The sequence below is a fragment of the Cryptomeria japonica genome, chromosome 2 (genome assembly GCF_030272615.1).
Source record: "Cryptomeria japonica chromosome 2, Sugi_1.0, whole genome shotgun sequence".
In the NCBI taxonomy this organism is placed as follows: domain Eukaryota; kingdom Viridiplantae; phylum Streptophyta; class Pinopsida; order Cupressales; family Cupressaceae; genus Cryptomeria; species Cryptomeria japonica.
Window position 1 is genome coordinate 249,436,617 of NC_081406.1, and position 26,940 is coordinate 249,463,556.

At 36.9% G+C, this 26,940-nt stretch overlaps 1 protein-coding gene across 3 annotated transcripts in view; it reads right to left on the reverse strand.

The window, feature by feature from the left end:
• Positions 1-11,796: 11,796 nt before the first annotated feature.
• Positions 11,797-26,940, reverse strand: part of LOC131035024 (1-phosphatidylinositol-3-phosphate 5-kinase FAB1B) — a 61,647-nt gene continuing 46,503 nt past the window's right edge. For all 3 annotated transcript variants that reach the window (XM_057966662.2, XM_057966661.2, XM_057966660.2), the window contains 7 exons: positions 16,646-17,494; positions 16,172-16,503; positions 15,536-15,662; positions 15,263-15,433; positions 13,105-15,039; positions 12,704-12,970; positions 11,797-12,539 (listed from right to left, as the gene is read on the reverse strand). In XM_057966662.2, coding sequence (XP_057822645.2) covers positions 12,207-12,539; positions 12,704-12,970; positions 13,105-15,039; positions 15,263-15,433; positions 15,536-15,662; positions 16,172-16,503; positions 16,646-17,494 — 4,014 coding nt within the window. In that variant the 3' untranslated portion in view covers positions 11,797-12,206. The remainder of the gene's footprint in view (positions 12,540-12,703; positions 12,971-13,104; positions 15,040-15,262; positions 15,434-15,535; positions 15,663-16,171; positions 16,504-16,645; positions 17,495-26,940) is intronic.

The window sequence follows — 26,940 nt, forward strand, 5'->3', positions numbered from 1 at the left end:
AAGAACTGAATCAGGGATAGAAATAGCAAACTTACCACCAGTAGGGTCCTATATATTCTTGACAGGAAGTAAGGAGGATTTTCCAGATGGTCTAGTTCCAAAGAGGGATGACCACTTTCTAGATTCTTTTCCATTCTCCAAGACCTCTTCACATGGGCTAGACTCCTCGCTAGACCCCCCCCCCCCCATCATGTTTCCAGAATCCACATTCTTCTCTAGCAGAGTACCATTAGCCTACAGAATATCCGGAGGCTTGTCCTTCTCCCCCATAGGACCAGCTCCATCGTTCTAGCCAATCCCACCATTAGAACTAGAGTTCCTGCCTTGCCGAGAATTTGAAATTTGAATTCCTCCATTGTTGCTTACTCCACCTCCACGTGAGCTCTCCATTGTCACAATCATTATTCATTGTTACTCCATTCAATTTATAGTTACTCCATTCCATTTATAGTTACTCCATTCAATTATCTGGATATGCAAAATTGTTTTATCAAAGTCAGTAGCTTACCTTGAAAATCAGTTGTACTGTTGAGGCTCCAATATTGAGGAAACACAATAGACATGGCTTCGAGTAGGTTGTTAGGATGGAATCTACTTCTAATTTGTGAGGAAAGATCATAGGTAATTTTCTTCACAGAAGTAATTACAGACTCAACAATCTTGTCGAAATCTTCCTTGTAACTCTTGCTAGTTGCTTCTTGGGGTGCTTTCCTAGTTCCTCGGGGTCAACCATGGCATATAAGTGCATTGGTATCTCAACTCCCCATACATTGGCACATACCTCCCTGTTTGCACCGATTTGTAAAAAGTTATTAGGATTGTTCAAATCTGTGAGTGTCCGCCACTTAACAAATTTTTCATCAGATAATGTTGGTTGATTTCGACAGAGATTGTCGAGGGTCATGCATGTCATCTTACGCAGAGTAGCATATTTTGCAATATACAAAGCTCTTTTTTGGGCAGCCTTCATAATATTCCTCATTTCCTCTAGCATGGGCAAAGGAGTTGCTAAAGTTAAGAGTGTCTCTAAATTACTTAACCTCCGAAGAAGGTCAGAAAATTTTGGTTGCTCTAATTCGTCACGAGTTGTATGAAATAGTCCAATCAAGGATGGATATTCTGAAAAAACTCAATGTGTTGGACCATCCAAAGAGATCCATCTGGTATCATTATCCTTGAGAAGCTTGTTCCCATCAGTTATTCCATTAGCAAAGTGTTGAAATTCCATAAATCGCTTGGGACTTTGACAGAACTGTGAGTAGAGCTCTCTGATTAAAATTTCAATTATTTTTACCAAAGCATACTTGCTCACAATTCCAAAAGCTAGATTCATTATGTGAGCCACTCAGTGAATTGCAGTAATGTATGGTGCAAATGAAATTTCAATCTTTGTATAAAGGCCATTCTTGTGACCTTGCATTACTAAAGCTCTATCTACTCCAACACACACCAATTTTTTAGCAACCATCATGTCATACATACCTCCATATTCAATTAAATTTCACTTTACTAGTTGAAATAAATTTTCCGTTGTCGCACTCTTTCATTTTAGCAACAGATAGTAGATGAGGTTGGTGGGCATGATTCTATACGATATAAACATGCATGCATACCAATGAAGTATTGTCTACTTCTGTAACTTCATCTAAAAAAAATGCAATAAAGTTTGACTCTCTTATTTTTTCCCTTACATCTTTTTTAACCTCAGCAAGAGAACTCGCCCATTCCCATCCACTATTTACTGACCAGTGTCTATTAGGATAGTTAGGAACATTCAAAAAGTGTAATAAACCACTAATTGACGGGAAATCTATCATAGCACATCCTCTGGTCAAAATATAAAAAACAACGCTTAACTGAACAATTTTTCCCAATTGTTCTATTTGCATTGCTTTTCCAAAACTAGCTTTAATAGAACCTTTAACTTCAATAGGCTTCGTCTATATTTTCTCATGAAAATAATAATCTTCGGCATTCCTCACATGCTTAAATTCCTCCTTTTTTTTCCATCTTATCACTGATTTTTCAACTTCGTCTATCATTTATTTTCATAAACTTTACCCATATGCTTTTCTATGGTGTCAAATTTTAGCTGCAACCTAATTTCCTTGTTATGTTTCCAAGTGCAAATCTTACACCTACATTCTATTGGAGGCTCGCCTTCAATTGGATTCTCCACTGGTTTAATGAATGGATACTTTGATGCCCAATTAATTTGAAAATTCCTCACTGACATATCCCACTCTCGATCCTTTTTTGAGTGTGGTTGATCCTTTTTTGATTTGGCTTTTCTTTTCCCCTTCCATGCATTATCATCAATGGCATTATCACCCAACTCGATTATATCATTCTGGCTAACTTGGGTAGATAATCTTCTTCAAGATCATCCTGATTTGAGATATCAGGTTCGCCACCGTCTTCAACATGCGGTGTAGGTTGTGAATTTTGTACTTGTACTTGTGATGATGTACCTTCTTGATTTTCACCACAATCTTTTCCAAAGCCAAAGTATGAAGACAACGTTATGCATTCCGTTGGCCTCTCATGGCCTTCCCCACATTCAGGTTTCCTATCCTTCTTCTTGTTCAACATCTCCAATGAAATAAAGGCTGCTAAAAAAATATCAATTTGTTGAAGAAGCAATAATAGACTATAAAGTATAATATATGTTTCATTGGCCCTACGACCTACAATCTAGATGTCTAGGGTCTGAATCTCTTGGTTGACCACTTGGCACTGACAAGTCCCCACTGAATAAGAATGAACTCAATAGTGCAAATAGATATAGATAAATTCAGAATAATATTATAACACTTCAAAAATATGATCGCTCACCTTTAGGTCACTAGCAGTCGCCAATGCAGTCAACAACAATGATTTTCCTTGGTCTGAAACTTCGCTATTGATCTAAATTTAGAGCCTAGAAACCACTAGATTGTGTAGAGATAGATCTAATCTTTGAATGTGTTTATACCAATCCTTATATGGCGAATTCCGTGAGAATTTTATATGGTATACAAATATTTGGCAAATCCTGTGTAACTATAACACGACATGTAATTTTTGAGGTGATTATGGGTCATCCAAATAATTGGCAAATACAATATAATTGGCGAAAGTTGGGGTGAATGGAGACACGCGTCGGCAAAATGTCGAGTGAATTGGGTCCTCCTGGCTAACAAACCTTCATATGCCTATAGGCGAATTATGGTCATCTATTAAGGCAACCTCAAAGAGTGTAGGTGAAAAAATTAAATTTACCGTGTGTCCACCGTATATTGTATTGACAAAATCCTCGCATAGAAACATTTAATTACATAAAACATATGGCGATCAGGTCGTGAATTTGATGAAAATTGATAATGTTCTGGCAACATGGCCACCCCTAGTTGGTACAAAATATTCGCCATTTCCCAGGTCGCTAATGTGGAAAATTCGCCATTAGCAAATATTCGCCACTAAAGTAATCTCTGCTCAATACCCTATGAGGACAATATTGATCAATCATATGAGTTGTTTTTCCCACTAGCCTACATTGGGTCTGCACAAATGACTAGTAGTATGCATTGCCCTCCCATGTTTCACATGTCCTGTAAGGGTGCCAAGTAAAATCTTGCATCTCGTCCAAGAACCATCTCCAGTAGCCCAAGGCTCATACCCGTGTGTAGTTTAGCAAGCTGCCATATTAGTGGACATATGTATATCCCCGCTCTGTCTCACACTCCCAATGATCGACATAGTACTATGTGCTCGAACACCCATATGTGCAAGAGCGTCACCCCTATCCCTAGGCTCTTGCACATGTGATATACACACATGTGTATATCATGATACAACTGCCGAAGCATAACATAACCCTAGCAATATGTGACGTTGTCCTCGAACATTATATATAGACATCTAGCCCATCCAATCGAAAATCCATGCCCGCTCAAATTTGGCATCAACCGTCAACTAATAAGTCCCACCAAGTATAATGCTAAACGTGGCATCTGTCGCTATCTGGCCATCGCCAGCTCCAACCGTATCCTCATCTGGTCCATTGGTAGGTCAACTATATAGAACACCCACCGCATGTACTCCTCCTTGTGATCTAGGATATACTTTGGGATCACTCCTCGAATCGGGATCCATAGTATCCTCCACACATCCTCTAGTGTGATGTTGACTCCCTTGTCGGTAAATCGGAGATCGATGTCTCATTGTGACATCTCTCTAATAGTCTCATCATCATCGTGTTGTGTACTCGCATGCATGGCCATCTCCCTACATGCTCCATCCCCACAGTATGCAGCACCATCTGATCTGTCTGACCCAGTTGGTCTCGCAACCACATTGTCGAAAGTCGTTGCTCTCATGACTCAATCAGTCCTAAGTAGACCTACATCCATGCTAGCATTAAGTCAACCCTTTTCTTCTTCCCACAATGGAGACGTCGTTTCTAATGCTCCTACACTGAACAATGCATATGTTGAAGTTTAGGCACATGCACCAATAGACGGAGATGTTGATCCTCAATCCCTCCTAGCCCTGTTTTTCCCTCAAACACAAATGTCAATCCATCGATCAATGTTTGCACATGCATCTCATCATCTACGTAGACACCACTTTAGCAACACAGAGGACACCTGATGGGCAGAGACACTAAACTGGCGATTGATGTCTCCACTCCGCTTTCCTTCCCCACCTAATTGTCATGATAAATGCATCCTACTAAATTGACTACTCGATTTAGGGTACATACTAAGTCCCAGTACTCAGGTGATCCCTAGTACCTCCTCACTCACTTGCCTCACTGCTTGTGTCGTGAGATGTTCACCATTTTGCTCATTGTGTTGCTCTAGGCTCCTTCTCGTTGTTGTAATTGAGAGTGCACAAATGACTTCCCATGAGCCGCCCATAGCCTATACATACCCCTTCTCCATCACTTCTCTTCCATTGATCCTCTCTCTTTTTTCCTCTTTTTGTCCTTTTGCTTTTCTTCTTTTTGAGAATTTAATTTCCAATTCAAAATCTCGAGGGGGCATCACCCTTCCATCTACCCTTCTATCCTCCATTACTAGGGCATTTTTTTTTTGAAACAATGTTGTTTCACAACACAACATTAAAGAGGTCAAAATGTAGACACCTAAAAAAATAATTAAATTTTATTTAATTAATTCCACTCGTAACATATATAATTATGTTAGCCTCTTTAGCTTTCCAAATAATTAATTAAATTTTATTTAATTAATTATCCCCTCATCCAATATAATCAATTTACTAATTATATTCCTCAACCAAAGTTTGATTTATTTTAATAAACTGAACTATACGTTAGCTCATTCATTAATTGATTCTTCTAAACCACAGTAGTTAATTAACTATCATCCTAGTTTCCTACAAATCCTCCTATTAATCCCTCCCATTAAGTTAATTAACCAAAGCCTAATCCTCATTACCATTTTCCCTAATTTTTAATTCACCTCATCTATCCCTAGGTCCACATGTGACACCCCTCTTAAATGACTTGCATGTACAAGTCATTTTCAAGCCTCCACCTCACTCTTTGACCAAGGGTGCTCACACGTGTGAGCACATCTTGGGAAGAACAAGAGAGTGACAAGTGGAGGCAAAAGTTGCAAAATAGAAGAGGTGTAGGAAGAGGGAAATAACAAATGGGTGAAAAGGGAAAGTGTAGGGTGGCTCCATAAGGAGCACACCTTGCTTTCTTCCCCATGACAAGTGTTCTTCCCAAAATCCTGTACCTTGTGATACTTGTTACAAGACTATGAACCAAGCCACCTCGTCTCCTCACAATCAATCCTAGCCCTCCATCAACTTTTAATCCTAACTATCCAATTCAAATAAAAAAATCTATAAATTGGAGTCTCCTCCTTCATTCATCATCATACTAACCTTATGCTACCAATTTGACTTCTTGTTGTGCAACAAAGAGAGTAATCCACATATCTAGCTATTAAGAGCAAATCAAGTGACTTAGGGTGCACCACTTCAAGCTCAATCTATGGGATATATGAAAGGTATAATGCATGTTTAAGCTATTAGTTTTATGTTTGAACATATATTTAGCATTACACTTTTTGTTGTCTTCACATAACATATCGAAATAGATACCACAATGTGTATAACAAGATTAAAGAAGAGTTAAGGCTATTGCATTATTGCCACATGTTCTATGTTTGATGACAAAGATACAAATATAATCATGAAAATCAAGTGTTAATGTAATAAGAATTATACACTCCTGAGTCTCCTAGATTTCAATCCTCCCATGTCATGAGAATAACATATGGAGTTTTAATTCAAGAGTTAATTTGCTGTTTTATATTATATTTAGATCAAAATCGCCAAATATAAAACATAAAAGTAAATCAGCAATATCGAAGATAAAGGCAATACACATAACATAATCACAACTCTAATTTACCCTAGGAAATACCCATATGAAATCAATACTATTCACTCTATTATTAGAAAAATAAGTATAAAAAATAAGCAAGTTAATTTGTATTTACCAATCTTTTCTCCAATATCTAGTGAAATCCCAACATTGCAACTTCACCTCTTACTCCAAAAACAATTATATCAAACTCTTGTCCCAAACTATTATTTATAGAGTTGGGAGATGCATGAAACCACAAATAGTATCTACGAAAACCCTGGTTACACCTCTCATAGGCTGTCACATGCTCCTATTACCCTTCACCTATCCACTTATTGAATAGCACCACTTAGAGAATAGCACCAACTTTGATCTACACTCTTCACATTTCAAGGCCTAATTGATCCACTTTGAGAATAGCACCAACTTTGTGACACTTCGGTATTTCATCTTAAAATGGTATTTTTCTATTTTATTGTACATTCTGTACGTGCCCCTCACCTATCCAATATGACTCTTCACATTTCATGGCCTAATTGATCCACTTAGAGAATGGCACCAACTTTGTGACACTTAGGTATTTCATCTTAAAGTGGCTTTTTTCTATTTTATTGTACATTCTGTACGTACCCCTTCCTTGCAGACTTACAATATTACATACAACAATTATATTAAAAAATATGAATCATTCATCCCAAAATAAGCATTTTTAACCATAACGTTAATTATACAAAATATACACCCTAAACTAACCTGACCAGTGCCTTTCCCTCCTACACTACTTGCTTTCCATCACTTTTCCATAACTTCTGTACTCGCAACAGCCACTAAGATGTCTATATTTCCCCCACACCTGCCTTGTACCGTTCTCATAATTGTTGCTATCAAGTATCAACACGACCTTCCTTTTCCTTGTACACAGTTGGGGTACCTAGGTAGTGCTCTTTTTGAATTTGGACCGGTTCCATTTACTCTCCTCAATCTGGAAGAAATACGTGCATGTTCATCTTATTTTATGTCCACAATACAAAATGGAGTCCAAAAGGTTTAAAAGATGCGTAGCATTCTCTTCCTACTCAAGTTCAATATGGTACAAACAAATTTACTCTATTACCATCTACTGACAACTAAGTTACAGATCACAACCAGATTAAACGTCAAAATAAATGGATAGGTAGCCTCCACTCTTCAAACCAACTCCAGTTCTGCAAACACTGTAATTGCTAATTGGGGATGTATTTTCCACCTCCTTTGCCACGGCTATTACCTCTTTCGAATTTACATGACAGTGACTTCTACAGATTCCACATTTTCCTTAATTAAATACTGTGTACACATAGCCGCCCAAACGAATGCTAAACCTGATACTTCGCCAAAAAAATCTCATTCCTAATATGCAATAAAACTCACTAAATAATTCTGCACACTTTTGAAGCACCAAAATTAGAATTCCGCACAGTAAGATAGCTACCTCCAGGTTGATGCCTTGAGGTATTTGATGACCATATGTATTTCAGATACCTGAGCTAGTAGCTTATCATAATAAATGTTTGTTCACGGTGAATATCATTTTGTATTGAATTGTTTAATGTCGGTTTTTTAAGATTTGGTATCCTTTGGCATACCGTAAGAATGCAAAAGAATACCAAACTAAACAAAACCAAATATGACGCTTCCCCATATGCCATATCTGAAAAGTTCAAACAAAACAAAAACAAAAAAAATACTAAATAAATTATACAATGTAAATCCTACTTACTAACCAAATAATAGGAAAAATAGTAACAAAACACTTGAATGAGAGGTAAAATCAAAACAAAAATTGAAGCATTTCAAATGTTGCCAAATAAAAATCATTAAACAAATCCAAATAATGCAAAATCAGATGAAAACACCCCTACACATGCATTGAATGTTGTCACAACATATCAAAAGAGTGAACCTAACGAAATAATGATGGGTTTTGATGTCTTTTTGGCTGCTGACAGTCACCATGCAGCAACAGGCAAGTTTTCCCGCAGGCTAATGAGTTTTGGCAAGCAACTTGTCCAAACTCACCAAAAAATTGCTAGTCAGTGACTCGTTCAAGGGTTTTGCATTGCAGTTACTCATGATACAGCGAGTTTTTCCACAATCTTTTAAGCTATAGTTTAATTTGTGCAATTTCCGTTAACTGTCAATAGAGCTAATTAATGTAGCATGGAACTGAAAAGGAAACCACCATATTTGCACAAGCAGTCTTATGCTTGCCTTGCTCAGGATAAGCTGTTGTGATCAACACATAGCACAAGCAGTTAATGGCTTTGGTCTGGGTTATTCCCAGCTTTGTGACTGTTGTGGTATAATGGTCTCAATCACAGTGTTTGTAGAACTGAAGATGTTTTGACAAGAAGAGGCGGCATCACATTTATGTTTGAGTTCGAACTAGTTGCAAATAATAAGCTAATAACATATGGAACTGAAAAGAAATGGATGCAATTCACTGTGAGACGATGGTGATGAATAACTTTGTTTGATCCATATTATGATGAATGGTGCTGAATAGATTCATTTGATCCATATTCACACCTGCCAGATAATTAAAAAGAGAGAGAGAGAATATTTGCACCCATCAGGAAAGAAAGAGAACAATATGCATATTTTTAATCTGCTCTTGATAATGTATTCTGAGCAAAAACCTGGTGGAATGTTCATGTACATATTCAAGAAATTGAGCTGGAGCATAAACGAAGCAGACTCGAATTCATAACAGCAAATGCCCAAACAAGTACAAGAAAAAGGGAGTTGGAAGGGATGGCTACATGATTATTCAAGAGGGAGAGAGAAGATGTATGAGAAATTCAAGCAGAAGGTACCAGCAGTTTGGAGAATGCAGATCCTGGTAGAATTTAGGAAAGCAAAGAGTTGCATATAGTGCCCCTGGTACGATAAGATGGATTTCCTTATCACTTTTTTATTTTTATCCGAGGGAGATAAATTTTTATCCACCTAACAAAACAACACTGCTACATCTTTCACCTTCCCTTTCCCTCCTACCTTCTACCTCCTCCCTCCTCTACCCACTAACCTCCCCACCTCAGCTCAGCTCCCACTGTAAAACAGCTCTCGGCATAACAAAGTTTGCCAAATGAATAAATACAGATTACTTTTAAATTCAATTCCTATGTTTTGATAGCACACTTGAGATCAATATTCAAGATTTCCTCAGCCCCATATCATTTTACAGTTTACCAACAATAGTCTTTTTGTAAAACCAAGTACATAAAAGGATAAAAATGGTGTTCAAAGAAGCAGAACTGATCTGCTATTACATTAATGAGATAAATTTTTTATCACTCAATTAAATGAAACAACAAATAAAAGAGACAGACAAGACAAAGTAACTAGGAAGTTTGAAAATTAGAGCATTATGGCATACAAGACACTACTTACACTGCATAAACTGATTATTAAAAACAGAATATAATTACAACTAATGTAGCTATTATTGATTCATCTAAGAAGGTGATGAGTAATAAGCATTCAAGTCCTTTATTATCTTCATCTTGAGCATTACCTTTGACTGTTGTGTACTCATTCTTAACAGATGCATGATTCATCTTTACAATGCAAGATGTGTTGCTAGAGAAACCAACAGCAAGATGTGATTAAACTAGAAAGGAACCTTCAGTTTCCAACAGAATGCTTGCCTGCGAGATTTGGATCCTCATTAATTTTTCTAAAACAATTTCTATTTCTTCATATTGCTAGATCAATAGTGTCCTCTTTGATGCTAGTCATGAGAAAAGTACTAAATTAAAGTTAGGTAAATGTAGGCAAGACAACTAATAATCAGGTCCCTGAAGCTTTGGAAACCTGTTCCACTAAATGGAAAACAAATGTTTTTGGAATGTTCTAGGCAGGTTCTTTTGAGCAAGAGACCAAACAAATGGTATCTGTAACATTAGCGCTCATAAATATTTGACATAGGAAGCGTAGGGATATAAGTTGGATTGATTTAGCACAATGGATTTTTGAGCTGTTGTTCATGGTACATGGAATGGGCTGGAAAAGGCATGGGGGATGCCACAAATAGCTTGCGGGATGTGTGCTATTGCTGGCAATAAATATTCAGTTGTGGTGGCTTTATAACAACATATCTGCAGAGGCTTGTGTAAGTATCCAGCATGGCAAATAAGTCAGCTGCTTAACGGAAGAATTTTCAGACATGCATTTGAGCTTGCATATGGCTCAAAGAGATGGTTGTTCTCATTCTTTGGGAATGAGAAAGATAGACGTTGCACTGACAAAAACATGAAGATGGAGATAAGCCTTGTAACAAGTGTTGCTTCTTGGTGGCAGCTGATGATTGTTGGCCTGGAGAATTTTCTACATCTTCAGAAAGTTCCAGGGATTCCAGAACCTCCTGTGCTTAATTGGATTACACCACACCTGTTCAGACTCAAACAATAATGCTTCTCCATGGTAGTAAAATCATGTTGCAGAAAATGCTGACTAGAATATAGAATTCGTTGTAGTACCTTTTTCTTCAGATCAAGATCAAGTGGAGATTCCAGAACTTCTTCTTGACAAACATATATCACTTTCAAATTATTCGGTGGATCAAAAATATACAATTAGCAGTGAGTCATAAACAACAGTTGCTCTGAATATACAAACACACTAACCAGCAAAATTCAACAAATACTTGTTAGTCAATGCACACTGATGCCATTTGTTAGTTAAAATGCCTGTTAAAAGGTTTGTCAACCAAAATCCCTGTAAAAAGGCTACAAGCTGCCTTTTCTTTGGATTAATATATTACTCAACAATTATTGCAAGGGCATACATGTGATTTTAGTAGAAACAATTTGAACTGAATACAATGAATGGTTGCTCTATCTAGGACACGCTTTATGCAAACAAAGTGATTCGTGCGAATACTGGAGCTACTGCAAGTATGCATCAACTCCAAGATTTGACATAAGAGTTTTGGTAAAAATGGCACTATAGAAGGTATGACATAAATAGAAGTATATTATCCCTCCAAACCATACACAAGAATCATCACATATCAGCACCAGTCTAGTAGCTAATTTGTTTTAACATTTTTGGCAATATGTCACATATCCAGAAACCAAACTATCATCTACACGGGGTTAAACAGTAATTCCTGTCAGCAAACAAGATTATTTGTAAGCCCATAACTGTATTCATATGTTCAGCAATACTTTTGTGGTGACAATCCCAGGGTATAATTGAAGCAGTGTAGCAATTTTCAGTTGAAGTTGTGATACATAGCATATCATGAAATTACCCAAAAATGGCCACAGTAATCTACCAGTTCCTACAACAAGACATAATAGAAGATATGCAGTTTCATTAGAAAGCCCATCACAAAATGTTCCTGCTGAGTGAGATGAGTTGGTATGAAAACTTCAAGGATAAATCACAAATAAAATTAAAGAATATCAATATCTCTAACAAATATGTTACACAGCTTCAGACCATACATATGGATGGATCTGAAATCAGCTGATATGATAAAGGAACACTGTTTCATCTTAAACAACTTAGGCATCAGATAACACAGCCTTCTCATTACCATATGCTATGTCATCCAATTCAAGCACAAGTTTTGAGAGATTCACAATATGGAATGACTGGAAGTTCTTATTGACAAACAAGGCGTAAGAATACATGGACTATTAAAAGCTAAACTTAATCAACATAATAGTCCAAAGAAGACCTCACATTTTTAAAATACATTGAGCATAAAGAATGGACAAAGACAATAAAGCCAGCATTCTGGAATAAGGCAATATGCCTTGAAATTTAGAAACTAAGATAGATCTCCTTGTACAAGGGTTGGAGCAACATCCTCACAGATATCAGAAAGAGAAATGCTAGAGTCTACAGTGGGTGGAGTCCATTGATCAGGAACCATTAGAAAGTATGTAGACATTGCTTTTCGAAAACGCTTCTTGTACTGTTTTGGAGAAATGACAGTTGGTGGTGTATTTTTCGGACCACCAAGAATACCTGAGGCTTTCACCCACGTTTCAAGATGCTTATCCCAGGTATATTGCCTCAAAAAATCAATAATGCCCAAAACCAATTCACAGCGCTCTTCATCAACTCCAACCAGCAATGAATAATCCATTACATCAATCAACTGCAAATTCAACATCCCGTCAAACATGTTACTGATATAATGTTTTCCTTTTCTTTTCTTTTTTAAAGTAAAAAATGGAATGGGGTAGCTAACACACAGGGTGCTACCCATCCCCATACTCCACCCAAAAGAAAGAAAAAAGAAGAAACAAATTAGAATCTTACAGCCAGAAATGCAGTATCGTTCCAGACAGCTCTCTCCAACAAGCGTTTGGCCTTGTTCCCAACAAAAATTGGTGAAGTCGGCATAGCTTCTAAAAGATTCTGATCTAGAAGAACCTTGTTACTTCCTGTTGAATCTGGATTGTAGCGTGACCGAACAGATCCCTTAAGGTCATATAAACGAGTCACATTCCTCCCATACAAAAGGTTCTCCATTAACATCAAATCCATCTTGACCTCCCTTCCACCTTTTGCATGCTTTGTAGTAACCTGTCATCAATGAACTATTTATGAAGCATAGAAACAGTTGCAAAGAAACACAGTAATAAGCATCATGAAGCAACATCCAGTTGCTATCTTAGTAAAATAATATCCTACGCATGCAATCAAAATTTGATGCTAACCTGATAAATACCGAGAATCTTTGCAAGACAGGTTGGGCTCCCTGTACTAAGAGAGTCTGAAAGATATTTAAAATATTCAGGTGCAAACTTCATAAAAGATTCCAATTCTGTCTTGGTAACCTGCTTGACAATGAATCTATCATCCATAGTTTTTGCAAAAAACACATTGCTCTTTCCACCTTTTGCTCCCCATTTTCTGCAGCGGCAGAGGGAACGAATGAAGTCCAACTCTGTTGGGCAACATTTTTTCCTGAGTACTTCAAACTGCACTGCATAATAACAAGTTACCATGTATTTAACCTTCCAACCAAAGCTTTCATCATCAAAAGAAACTTTTACATGCATGGCCTTATCAAAAAGAAAGGAATCTGAAATTACAGCCCCTTTGCTTCCAGAAGTAAAGCTGTCATCAGATCCATAGCTTTTTTCTCTATGAATGACTTCAGATAGCTCAGATCCTTCAGATGCCTGAAGGTAATAGAAATGAGCTGCATCTATACCAGATGAATCACCAATTTCCTTTTCTTTCTCCCTTTCTTTTTCCTTTTGCTTATTTGTATCAGATATGTGGGCGTGATAATCATGAGAGGTGAGGGCATAAGCTATTATGCTTGTAGGCTCATCATCATAAATAACAATAATTATATCATCAACACCAGGAACAAGGGATAACCTTGCTCCTCCTTGATCACCAAGTTGACTGACTGATGATACAAAAGATGGAATATGGTTATCAAGGGAATCAAAACGGGGAGTAAACCCAGATAGAGATCCCTGAAAACTCTTACTGTAGATCTTGTACAAATCAGAAAAGGAAGCTCCAATCCAACTACCAAAGTCCTCCGAAATGTCAGATTTCACTGGTGAGGTAGGTGCACTAACTAGTAATCGTTCTTGTTCACTTTTATCTTGTACATTTGCAATACAATCCATACTGTCTGCTTTCACTGCAGTTGGAGAGAGATTTTTTTCACCTTGCAAAGGATCATGCTCATTTCTAAAAGCAGATTCAGTGTCAGCACAAGCATTTTCAATAGCTGGGCCAGGACCAACCTCCTGCCCCTGATATGTTATTTTCACAACCGGAGCTTCAATTGACTGACCCTCACCAGTCCATGCTATATCTAATGTATCAGAGAGATTTACAGATTTTCGAACATTTCCTTCAGACAGTGTTTTGTTAAATTCAAAATCCCCTACAAAACAATCTTTTCTGTCCCCACCATCAACTGCGTCTGTGAGTTTATTTTCTTGGAATAATCCGGAAATGCCATTTCCGTTACAATCTGTGCTAAGTGGACGATATGTCAAAGATTGCTTAACTGTGCTTGAATCATTAAAGGAGACATTTATATTAGTTTCATCATGTTGCACTAACGTCAGCTTGTCAGTTTCCATAGACTTGTTCATTTTATCAACTGCACCTAATCCATTATCAGTGTTCTCAGTGCACATGAAACTGTCATTCAAAAAATGATGCTGAAAGTTATCTTCTATGCTTGAAGAATGGGTAATACCTTGTGTCTTGATAATAAAAGTGTCCCCAGACTTCAACTTTTCAGAAATACCAGAATTGTCCTCAGCATTTTCCCCTGATATGCAGCCATTGCCCTCAGCTTCTGGCACTACAATTTTACAAGCATCTCCGTCATACTTTTCTATTCTGTTCCTCTGTAAAGTCTTTTCACATACACTCAAATTGTCAACCTTGTCATCTTTGTTTTTCTCCTTTTGCACAAACAGATTTAATTCTTCTGGTATGGTAGAAGTTGAACTACCAGGAAGCCTCTTAAGAAAAGAAGCTAAGAACTGGAGGCGATTTTTCCACTCACGTGATTGACAATTAAGCCTGAACCTCACACGATTCAACTCCAAAATATCAGCAATGGGCTGCCCTGGTTTATGGTCTTTTGCTATTGACTTCTGTATCATGTCCTGTTTCACAAATATGAATCAAACAGAGACTCCCTTTCTCACAAATATAAACAAAAACTAAATTTCTTGTTTCACAAATATGAATCAAACATGGATTTCCTGTTTCACATATATATGTAAAAGTAGAATTCCCTATTTTCTTACCCAGTTGATACAGTTGAATTAAAAAAACAACGCTAAACAAGAAAAGACATTTTGATTGATTCAAAACTGTAATAATCACCTCAAGATAAGTTTTCTCTTTCTGCAAGATCCCTTCAAACTCTACAATTTTTCTCCTTGATTCTGGAACCTTGGTTCCTGCATAGAAAGATCCAGAGCTTGCAATTTTCTCTCCAATCTGTCGTAGTGAATCAAATACTTCAGCAAAAAGCAATTCAGCCTTATCTTCAACCTGCTTAGTAGCATAGTTATAGTCAATTTTGGTAGCCAGACATTGAACCACATGCATGCAAAGCTTTAGATCAAGTAGAAATATGTATTCAAAATCACTTACATCTGATACTTCGTTTCTCAGCCACTCTTGTTGGTTTGGGTCATTAAACTCCAGCTTTGGAGGTGGCAAATGCACAGAATAAACATGTATAGGAGCATAACGAAAACATGCAACCATTCTTCCAAACCTGTTTTAATGTTTTTATGAGACAGATCTAATTTAAACACAAAATCCACAAGGATAATCTCTAAAAAATAAAAAATGAAACTTGTTCATGGAATTGCAATCAAGCAATTAAAGCATTGAGTTCTCATTGTGGAGACCCAATTTCAAATCCCCAAAAAGATATCTAAGGTGGAATCTAAGTGGTGACTCTTGGTCTTCCACTGTTTTGCTTCTAGTAGTAACTTCCAAATTCTTGCTTTTAAGAAATTAAGAATTTGCATCAGATGGCTCAGTTGCTTGTTTGAGCTTTATTTGTAGACTATAAGACAATACTACTATAAGCCAAACAATGGAAGACCAAGAGTCATCACTTTAAATTCCACCTCAGATGTCACTCTGGGGATTAGAACATGGGGACAAGGATGCTTTTTTAAGCTATATTTGTATACTGTCATTTAGAGGAAGAAATATTAGTTATTACATATGGCAGGAAACTGTTGCTCCATAGAGAAAAGGTAACAGCAGTAATACCCATAGAAACGTAGGCAGTCCCTATGTAAAGAATGGCCACAGTTGGCAGCCCCACTTGCTGCAGCATGATTGGAGAAACTAAGCTCCAGAAATTTTCCAAAGGATAATGCACATGCAGCATCCGACATGACCACTCTTCGTGTTGGAAGTGGTTTTCTAGTTTTGCGTGCACATTTTACACAAAGGTGCCACATCCATATTTTCCCTTCTCTTTCACCTGGTAAGATAGTCACATCAAGACGTTTGACGGCTATTGTAAGGCTTCCTTGCTGATGAGTATAGCAATGCACATGGGCCTCGGTTGGGGCATCACAGGAATTACATCTGTAATTCTGTTGTTTGCAAGCTAAAGTGTTAATGCATAAACACTTTTATGAGTCAAAAACAACATTACCTCAAGTTGATAGAAACAATCCAGATAAAAAAGCTATATATAAACAAAATGAAAAAATGATAAAATTAGCAATCCCCCACCTGATTAAATAAATCATCCCTTAAGAATCTTCCCAAAGGCTTGTCAAAACTTCCATAGTATTTGATACGAAACAGATGAGCACGTTCACATATTGTTCCTTTCCACACACAACGAGTTGATAAGGAAACCAATATACTTTGTTGATCAGGAGGTGGGAAATCTTCTTTAGAGGGCCGTTGTCCCTCAGAATGCATGTTATTGTGGTTATCATGCCCTGTTATTTTATGATCCATAAATAATGTGGCCTTCGGTTGATTTTCCATATTCTCCTGGTTCTCCAATTGCAGTTCATGAGAATTTTCCTCCACAGGAAACTGATGCCCAACAGATCCAGGAGTACATGTAACTAAGCTGCTATCTATTATAGAACTATTTGACCTTTGATCTGCAGAATTAAAATAAGTAGTGACTCCTTCATGTGACTTTGAACTTGAAAAGGGAACTGCTTCTTCAAAAGTTTTCTTTATCGAAGAAGACAACTCAGATATTAAATTCCCATAGGGAGGTGAACTCGAAAAGTTTTCAGGAATTGCATACATATCTTTTTGTTGCACCACACTGTTTTCAGTCAAAACTCCTTTTGGAGGAAATTGCATATCTGCTTTGTTCATCTGTACTGAAGTAGGAATCATAAATCCAGGTATAGTAGAAATGGACCTATCAAAATTTGATATCTTGTCTGGTAGAGCAACAGTTATTGGAGACTTGAGGGAAAGTTCAGGAAGAGTGGCACCTTCATCTGCAAGGAAAGAGGTCTCTACAGCTAAATGATAGGCTGCAAATACAGCAAATTGAACAACACGTTTCACCTTCTTCAACTCATCACTGTTTGAACCCTTAAGCAATACCTGGCAAGAAATAAAGAATATAAAACTTATCTTTAGCTAAATAATAAAGTAAAAACATATTCATGCATAGTACAAATACATTTATTTCATCAATATTAAACAACTGTATCAAAATAAAAATTAACTTTAATCTCCCATTTACATCATCCAAAATATACAGGTAACATTGTGCTTCCTTAATCAGTTTAGCGGCCAATACAATGTTACACTAGTTTCTCAAGAGTCAAATTCCCAAACTATTCTGTTACAATAAAGATAGCTCGATCAAAACCCATAAGGAAATGTTCCAATCAAAGCAGTACAGGTGTGCATTCTTGTAAAACACTGTCATACTAAAGCTTCATGTAATGGATCAATTTAGCCTGGACTCAATTAATGTACTATTCTTCTAATGTCGTTCACTCCAGGAAACAACTCAAAATGATTGGATTTGTAAGAATCCTGATCCACCCCCGACTCTGAGGCATCTGATAGTAAAGATGATCAGGAAATTAGCATATGAAGCACCCAGTAGCATAAGAAATGATAAGCCAATTCATTTGTAGATGTTCTAGAAGACATAAAGTTTGCCTCAGAAAATCAGATGGATACATTGCAAGAGTATAAAAATCAAAATGACATTTAATCTATGTTGTAGGAAACAAGAAGGACGCATAACAAGAAATGCAGTAATAAAGACCAAAACCTGGGCAGTATGAGCAGAGACTACAGAAAGATAAAACAAATCTTGCAACAACTGCTGTTGATCATGAAGGATACATCCTTTTCTGTGCTAGAACCAAAAGAGAGCATCCTTATGAGTCACAACAATGGAAGTCAAGCTCAAGAAGTTGTAGCACAAATACATTGAATGGGGATAAATTACAGAAAAGATGCACAATTAAAAACAGAAAGTTATTACTTGTTTTTGGAAAAAATTCGCTCAGTAAATTTATTTCATTTCCTTTCTCATAACTCTATATTTCAAGATTTGAAAATTTTCTTTGCAAATTTTGGTTCCTTATTTTTATCAAATAGTCAAGAATTCTTTAGTTTCAAAACATTGATGATGACAGAGAAGGCATTCTATAGAGGGGCTGTATAGCAGAGCTACTAGGAGTGACAGTCACTGCTTCTGATTTTTATAAAGCAAAAGGCAATTTAGATGCTTACAATGAGTTTGATGATTACTTCATGTAGTTCTTGACTAATAATTGACAATTAATGTGATATGAACATAAGATATAAAAAATATTATCAATTTTGCGCTTTTTGTTTAATTTTTATTTTAGTCCTCATTCTGCACATCAAATTGATATTCTGTTTATTAATATTTATATTTTCATATTTGTTCTATTTTATGTATGGATGTTTTCATGCCATATGATACTATGGTTTCCCAAGCCTGTACCCATACCCAGACCTGGGCCTATTTGATGGTAACATGACAATTTGCCAATACGGGATTAGAACTTTTCTACCTCTAAAAAGATCCAGATGTGGGTGGCTATGTTCACCAGCACAGACACAACAAAAGTTCCATCTCAAATTGCCTAGTAAATTTAATTTGTGAAAATGGCTAGCAGGTACCACCATAAGTAAAGAGGGCATTTGTCACGATATAAATAGCATTAGCCACCACCTTCACTGGTACTTGGTGATTTGTTTATTTAATGACCTTACTGCAGGTTGCCAGCAAGTCCTCTTCGCTTCAATCTACCTTGCTTTTGTTTTATTGTTCTTGATTCTGTAATGCTATTGACTATGTAAATAAGCAAAAGAATATTACGAAACTTCTATTTGCGTACATAACTAGCACAGATCCTGCTTTTGAAGAATTTTGTAGTCGGGATGGTTTACAGGCTCCTAGCTTAATTCCAAGAGTAAAGTTGAAAACTAGAACTCTTATGCCTGGGCAAATCAATTGTGATCATCATAGGTCATATCTGTGTACTTCTCCAATCATGAATATCTGTATTACTTTCTTTTACCATAGAATAAAAAAATTCTCCAATCTCACATAAAATTGAAATTTCTTTCATGGGGATCTTCTATATAACTGCATACACCCATACAATGGGAGTGATTTTATGCATTGCATTATTTATCATTTTGGACATATTCAATCTTTTGGTCTTCTATCTCTGCCTCATTGTATAGCATCTTTAAGCATAAAATGTTTTAATTAACTATAATTCCTTTCATAAGACACTAATTTCTGTATCCAATTCAACAAACACATAGGAATAACAAATGGCTTTTGTACTTGCAACCTCATATCAAATTCTGAAAATAAGATTAAGTTATAACCAAGGTCATGGCTGAATTTTTTTTTAAATCTGATTTCAAGATTGAAAAAACTTAGTTCGAACTTCGAACAAATGATGCAAGACATCAAATCTAACTTAAGAATAAGCACACAACCCCCACCAACAAGATACAGTTAAATCTAGAAAGTAAACAAATCAAGAACATCTGTTAACACTATATTTAAGCTCTGGGGTAATTTTGGATCTTGGGATGACAAATGCTCAACATTAAACACAACATGGAATAATTAATTCTGAAGTCTGTGAAGGTAGACAAAATAGCATAGTAATTACTAATCTGGAACAGCCTTGCAAAATTTCCAACAATTTTTAGAAGTTCACAATTAACATGCTATGGGTGAATGACATAAATCCAACACAAACTTTTGACAACACTAATATTTCATTTCATTTCAACATTTCAAAACTATAGAGCTCACCTTCAAGCAACAAAATTATGCCCAAAGAGATGTGAATACAACATATTAAAAAAGAGACCTTATTCAAAGGATAACAGATGTTTGATGTTTTGACTCAGGGTTTTTAATCAATACTATTTTAGCCTAACTTCCATTTAGCTTTTTGCATTTTTTTTAAATATCTTCCATCTCATGTATAAATAAAATCAACTGCTTCCATTCTCAAAATCAGGTCATCATTCATATTTAAATTATTCAGATTATTTACTATTTCAAGAATCTGCCTTCACATTTTCAACATAAACATGTATTTTATTAAGCTCTCCCATGTAATTGCAGATCCTAGGGTTAATTAAGCTCTATTGAGCAACCTTTTTGTGGTGCTCTATATGTAAGCGAGGCTTACTTATCCATAAGCTGAATTTGCTGCCCAACCCCTTCACTTCAAGTGTATCTTTAGACTCAGTTGGGTTATAGTCTTAGATCCATGGGTGATTCTACATCAAAAAGGTGGGAGGCATCCTTTCTTGGCTCTCTACTTCTCAAAGTAGATTGCTTCTTTGGGTCCCTTCATACACTAGCAATGTTGGTTCTCCAAGAGCCATTTTCTCTTCGAATCTATCAACATTTCTTTGGAAAACTACCTCCTTTCAAGTACTCCTTATGTGAACCTCACCACCTCCTTCCAAGGAAAGACATGCTCAATCAAAACATTCAAGATGATATCACCATCAATACATCCAAGTTACTTGAACCTCCCACATGAACTCTCCCAGCCCCAAACTAGCTTTCTACTTTGAACACTTCTTGCAAGTCATTGATGGGTCAATTGTTCTGCCCAACTATCTTTAGCATCATAGGTCTCATTGCTTGAGGATTCCCCTTCGCTAGTTGTAGGTGTGCTCCCATCAACTTTAAGCTAAGATATACCACCATATTTTAATGTCCATGGATGACAAGTAGGTCAATGGGATTCAAGAGTAGAGCAGTTTATAGTAGAAAATTTGGGGAGAAAAAACTAGAAAGGTCCCATTAAGGGGAAGGACAAAAGAAAAGAAATACAAACCAAGGGACCATTCACATTTAGAGGTCAAAAGACTAGTTATATATAGCCAAGAAGGGGGAACCAAAAACCCTAAAGAGCAAATGCTGAGGAAAACTATAGATCATCAAGCATCACTACCTAGACTAGAAATGGGAGGTCACCAGTGCTATCATCAATCACCATGGAGGGAACAATACAAGATCTAATAATTCTCATTGGGGATTGTCAAGAGTTGGGACGCTCAAGCAAGCAATATAGGAAAACCCACAAGTAAGCCCTCAGTGTGACAAAAAAACTCTTACCTGAAGAGTAAAAAATATTGTATCTCACCAGCTTCATTATCTCTCCTCTAATATTCCCAAAATTTTGAATTGCTTCCTTACAATGATTCTCGTAAATAATCAGACCACCAATTCCAAATCCACCCTTAGTAACATTATATGATTCCATATCCAATGAAGATAACATATCCTACCAAAATAAGACAATTCTATATTTGTGGCAATTTTTAAAATTAAGGTCACACTCTCTGAGGCTTTATTAATCTAAAATTCTTAAACAACCAAACCTAACAAAATTTTGACTTACCATGGTGGAAAACAATTAGTTTCTTTAGGCCCCTACAATGAATATACTCATTTTAGCCTTTGCTTCTCAATGGAAATAAAAATAGAATAGGGTTCACTATTATCTAACAAATTGAGGGTACATGTTACATGGGCACATATGCCATAAATTCAACAACCAATCCCCAACCACGAGAACACAACTTCACATAAACATTGTTGTTGCAAAGACACCCAAGTTGCTCAACTTGGTAACATGAAACCTTAATATTTGTTGTTTGAAAATCTTGAACATAACTAGGAGGTTTGTTCTTTTTATGTGCGATCTTTATGATTTGTCTAGTGTATAAACACTTCATTGTAAAGCATGAGCTTTGACTTCATATTTTTGCGAGGCTTTGCCTTAACTATTCAAACAATGCCTTGTAGGCAAGAATTGGTGAACTCCACTTTATTCAACTATTAATAAGCAAACTCTCAAAGTAACAACCATTGATTGTGTTTAATCCTAAGGCTAGTGAATCTCAATAATGATAAAAGAAAGGTGCAATGCAATGTATGTTTAATGGAGGATTGAAAAAAAAAGACAATTCTATATTTGTAGCAATTTTTAAAATTAAGGTCAAGCTCTCTAAGGCTTTATTAATCTAAAATTCTTAAACAACCAAACCTAACAAAATATTGATTTACAATGATGGGAAACAATTAGTTTCTTTAGGCCCTGTTGGTGTTTGTTTTATCATTCACCAAACTTGGAATAAAATGTCCAAAGACACTCTATCCTCTCTTGAAAAAATACTGCTTATGCTAAGATTGCAAGAAGATCATGTGGCAATTCCAAGGTTTCTTTTGTCATGTCTTGATTTGTGGATAAGCTCAATGGGCATTGTGATATGCTGGTAATACACAAAGGGACTTACGCTTGGATTGTTCACAATCTTAGGACTTTGACAAATTTAACAATTGATGCTCTTCTCTTTTTTGGGGGATTTTCAGATTTAGACTTTCAAAAAACGGGGAAAAGGTATAAGGGTTTAGAAGGTTTGTTCTACTCCTGAGAATTCAAGAGACAGTATTGACTAGGTGAACTCAATAACCACACTTTGTTTCGCCTCGCTTAGGACAACTACACAAAGCGTATGCAATCTTCAAGGGATGTGCTTATGATTGGAAGTTAAGCATACACAAAGGAAAGCTCAAACTAACTTTACACAATGAACAAAAATCATTTGTTCATCAAAAGTATGAGCGAAGATACACCACAAATCAATACTTATCAAATCTTGCATTCAATCTAACACACATTAAATAAAATCTAATCTATTGTGTTGAAGAAATTAAAAACCTTGCTAATCATTCAGATAATAGAGATTACAAAGCCTAGAAAGCACACAAGCAATATATTATCCAAAAATGACCTCTTGCAACAATATTTCAAAAATCTCACTCTCCAAATGAGAGGAGGAAACCTTATATAGTAGCACAAAAAGTTTCAACGGTCGAGATCAAATAGTGATCAAGGGCCCAGATTGAAATATCAAAACCCTAATTAGGGTTTCCTAAAACCCTATTAGTTTGAACAAGAGAAAACAAGACAAGTGGCACAGCTACTAATTTAAGTGAAGTGGATGTCTAGTTTCCTTTCTGGAAGCTGCAAATTCAATGTATCTAGACATGAGCAGTCGAACTTCCTCCATGGTGAAATGTGGCAAGCTGCCAATTTGGTAATCAACCATGTCCACGTTATCGGTACATGTGGCGAGAGTGTTCTCCCAATCAGCTGCCTATGCTAGGAAGTTCTCATCAATGAGCAAGAATCTTGAAATCCTGGTGAGATCATCCTTGAGAATTGGCCTTGAAACTTTGAAGAAGTTCCCTTGTATCTTGGCCCTCAGATTCTCTACAAGTAAATGTTTCTCTCGCACTTCATCTTGCTGCTATATCTCGGTTGCTACGAGGAAGACCTTATCCTGAATACCTCTAATAGTCTTTTCTATCTCCAAACACTTAGCCTCTGATTTTCTCAGAGATTCAACTCTAGTTGTCAAAGCAAAGTACCAAGTGCCGAAGTCATATATGTCACCAAGTTGAATAACCTTTCCATCTACTAGATCCTACTGGGAAATCCCTTTGATGATTTTCAAGCATGGGATTATTATGTTCTGTATATCTTCAATATCCTCCCAAGCTTCAACTATGTCCTAGATTCTGCTCAATAAGGAAGAGGTGGAGTCACATGCCGATACTAGGTTCTCAACAAGTATGTCAGCACGCTCCGAGGCATCAGAAGTCCATCCTTTGACTTCTTCGAAAGTTGTCCTCATATCCTCATAGTCTTTCATTGATTCCTATGGAAGGGGCATGGGTGGAGTAACTGGTACCTCCTCCTAATTAATAGGGTTTGTCAAGTGTTGAACATACTTCTTCCACTGCTCATTTTCAGCCTCTAACTTCTTTCTCTTATCGACTTCTTTGTTTAACCTCCCTTCATGGTATTGCAGGAATCATCAAATTCCTAAAACTCTTGGATTTAGTAGTTTTACCCAAATTTACGGTAGTAACCTCATATTCCTCATGAGTGATATCGTCCTGAGTTTTACCTACTGCTACCTGAACTAACCTGAATCCTGCACTGTTTCTTTGAATCAAAGAAAAATTCTTGGCTGGCTTGGGTGGTTTCATTTCACTTGGTTTATTCAATTCAGACAAGAGTCCTGCTATATTATCTTCTTGGTGAACTTTCTCAGGAACCTTAGCTTTGATCCTCTCCTTCAACCAATCAGGGATAGTTGACTGTTCCATACCATTTTCATCAAAATTATCTTCAATTCCATTAGGCACAGAGCTTATGTCATCTAGGAATTCTATATCAGGTTCAGGGTTCTCAACTTCTACAACCTTACTAAAAACGGGCTCCTGAATTGGTTCCCGAATTGGTTTCTCAATTATGGGAGAAGGAACCCTCATCTCGTTGCCTCCCATTTCACTATCTAACTCTTGCCCGTCAATCAAAATTCTAACTGGAGTAGTGGATGAAGCGCTTATAGTTGAATGACCTTCATTTGACTTCTACCATCTACTCATATCTACCTCTCCAGTAATCTTCTTTCCCTTTGGCCTTATTGAGTTCTCAGTAGGCTCCTTCCTCTTCCTCGATCCAACACTTTCTGGATTCCTTGGATCGCTAGATGTCACACAGTGATTAGAAGACATGGACTCATCAGTCCCCATGAGATCATAAGTGAGGGTGATATTCCTTGCTTTGAGCTCTTTAGTTCTCTAAGTTGCCCACCATTTAGAGTATTCGATCACAGGCCTCATTAGATCTCTTAGGTCAGATCTTTCAGGATCTGTCCAATCAACTAGAGCAAGAGGCTCGTTTTTCAAATTAGCAAAATGTGGTTGTTCATATTCATTTTCTTCCTCAAGTTGGTCTGCCACTCGGAAGACTTCAAATGCCCTGATCAAGTTCAATGGGATTCTAGACCAGAATCTCTTTCTTATCTCAAAGTTATCAATGGCATTGGCCCAATAGTCCTCGAGGTCTAGCCTGTGCTCAAACATCTCTCCATTAACCTATCCCATCCGATGAAAAGGATCGAAAGGACTCCTTGCTTGATATTGGAAGAATGGGTGCATCAAATCTCTTTGCCGGCATGTGTTGCAGCTTGGGCTAATGGACAAGTCTCCAACCCTTTTTTCTGATACTAAGAGGAAAAGACACTCCTGTCTTTTGTTTCCCTCTTTGCATAATCATAAAGTTTTCTAACTGTCTTACTACCTCAAGTAGCACCATTCTGTTTGTAGGAAACATGGGCAATTTGTACGGGGGTCCAGAGAATCCTTGGATCCTCAAGTAGGTGCACCTGGGATATTGGATAAACCAATGCCCAAACCTGCTAATCAAATCTGTTAACTCTTAAGATAGTCGCTGATGAAGACCTCCCTGAAGAGTTCTTGTGATATGCATAAGGAATGCATCATTGACCCTTTTTAAATGAAACTTCTCCTCCAGGTGTAGTTGTGGATAAAAACCATAGACACCAAACTGGTTCTTTTTATTTCCAACAGCTCCTCTACAAACAAGGCCTCTATATTTGTATGTTCTAGCTAAGGAGTGGATCATATAGGAACTCATATTAAATGTTCCATTCTTTTCTAGGTTTCTCAATTGATCATCTAAATTGTCACTTATGATCTTTGCCCAATTTATCATCTTAACACCAGCAATCACTTCATGGATAAAGTAGTACATCCATGGTTCGAAAGGAGCAACTTGTTGGCTACCCATAACCTTGTTAATAGGACAATGAGGTCTCCATAGTCCTCTTTGAAATAAGGCTAGAGAAGGGTCTTAGGCATCTTTGAAACACTTTTTCTAGGCTTCTCCAACCATGAATGGTTGATGTTAGCCTCATATTCCTCCGTATTATCCTTGTATAATTGGGTTGCTTCATCCCTGGTCATATAGACCGTGTTGTGGTATTCAGGGATGTGGAAGGCCTCTCTGATTGCTACTTCACCAATATTTGCAAGCACTCTACCATCAGGAGCAACTATTTCTCTATTCTCCGGGTTATAATGGTTGAAGCATTCTACAATCAATTTAGTACACTGAACTGCTGGAAGGAAACCAGCAGCCTGCACTATCCCATTTCACATCATTTTCCATGCAATTGGAGTGGGTAACTGTGTATCTGTGTTGAGCATCCTCTTCTTGAACTCCCGATGATTGATGTGTCCAAGGTTGGTATCTCCAACCTACTTCCATTTGGAGTTCATTTTCGATTCTGGAGGGAAATCCTTATCAACCTGGAACTTCATCTGGATTTTGTGTGATGGTCCAACTTCCGAGGTCATCCAAATCTGCAAAGATTGAACAAAATTAAGTTAGAATCTACGTTTTAAGTGTGAATTTGGAGTTTTAGCAGCTAAGTGTATTCTGATTTTCTCTTTTTTTTTCAACACTTGGCATTTAAAAGGAGTTTCAATGCTTAGATATTCTTGAAAACCTCTAAACAACCCTTGAATATGACCAAACTTGGGAACTTGCATGTCTGATTTTTATCAAAAATCAAAACTGAGAATAAAAACTAAGTCCAAGAAATCGATTAAGTGCGCATCAATA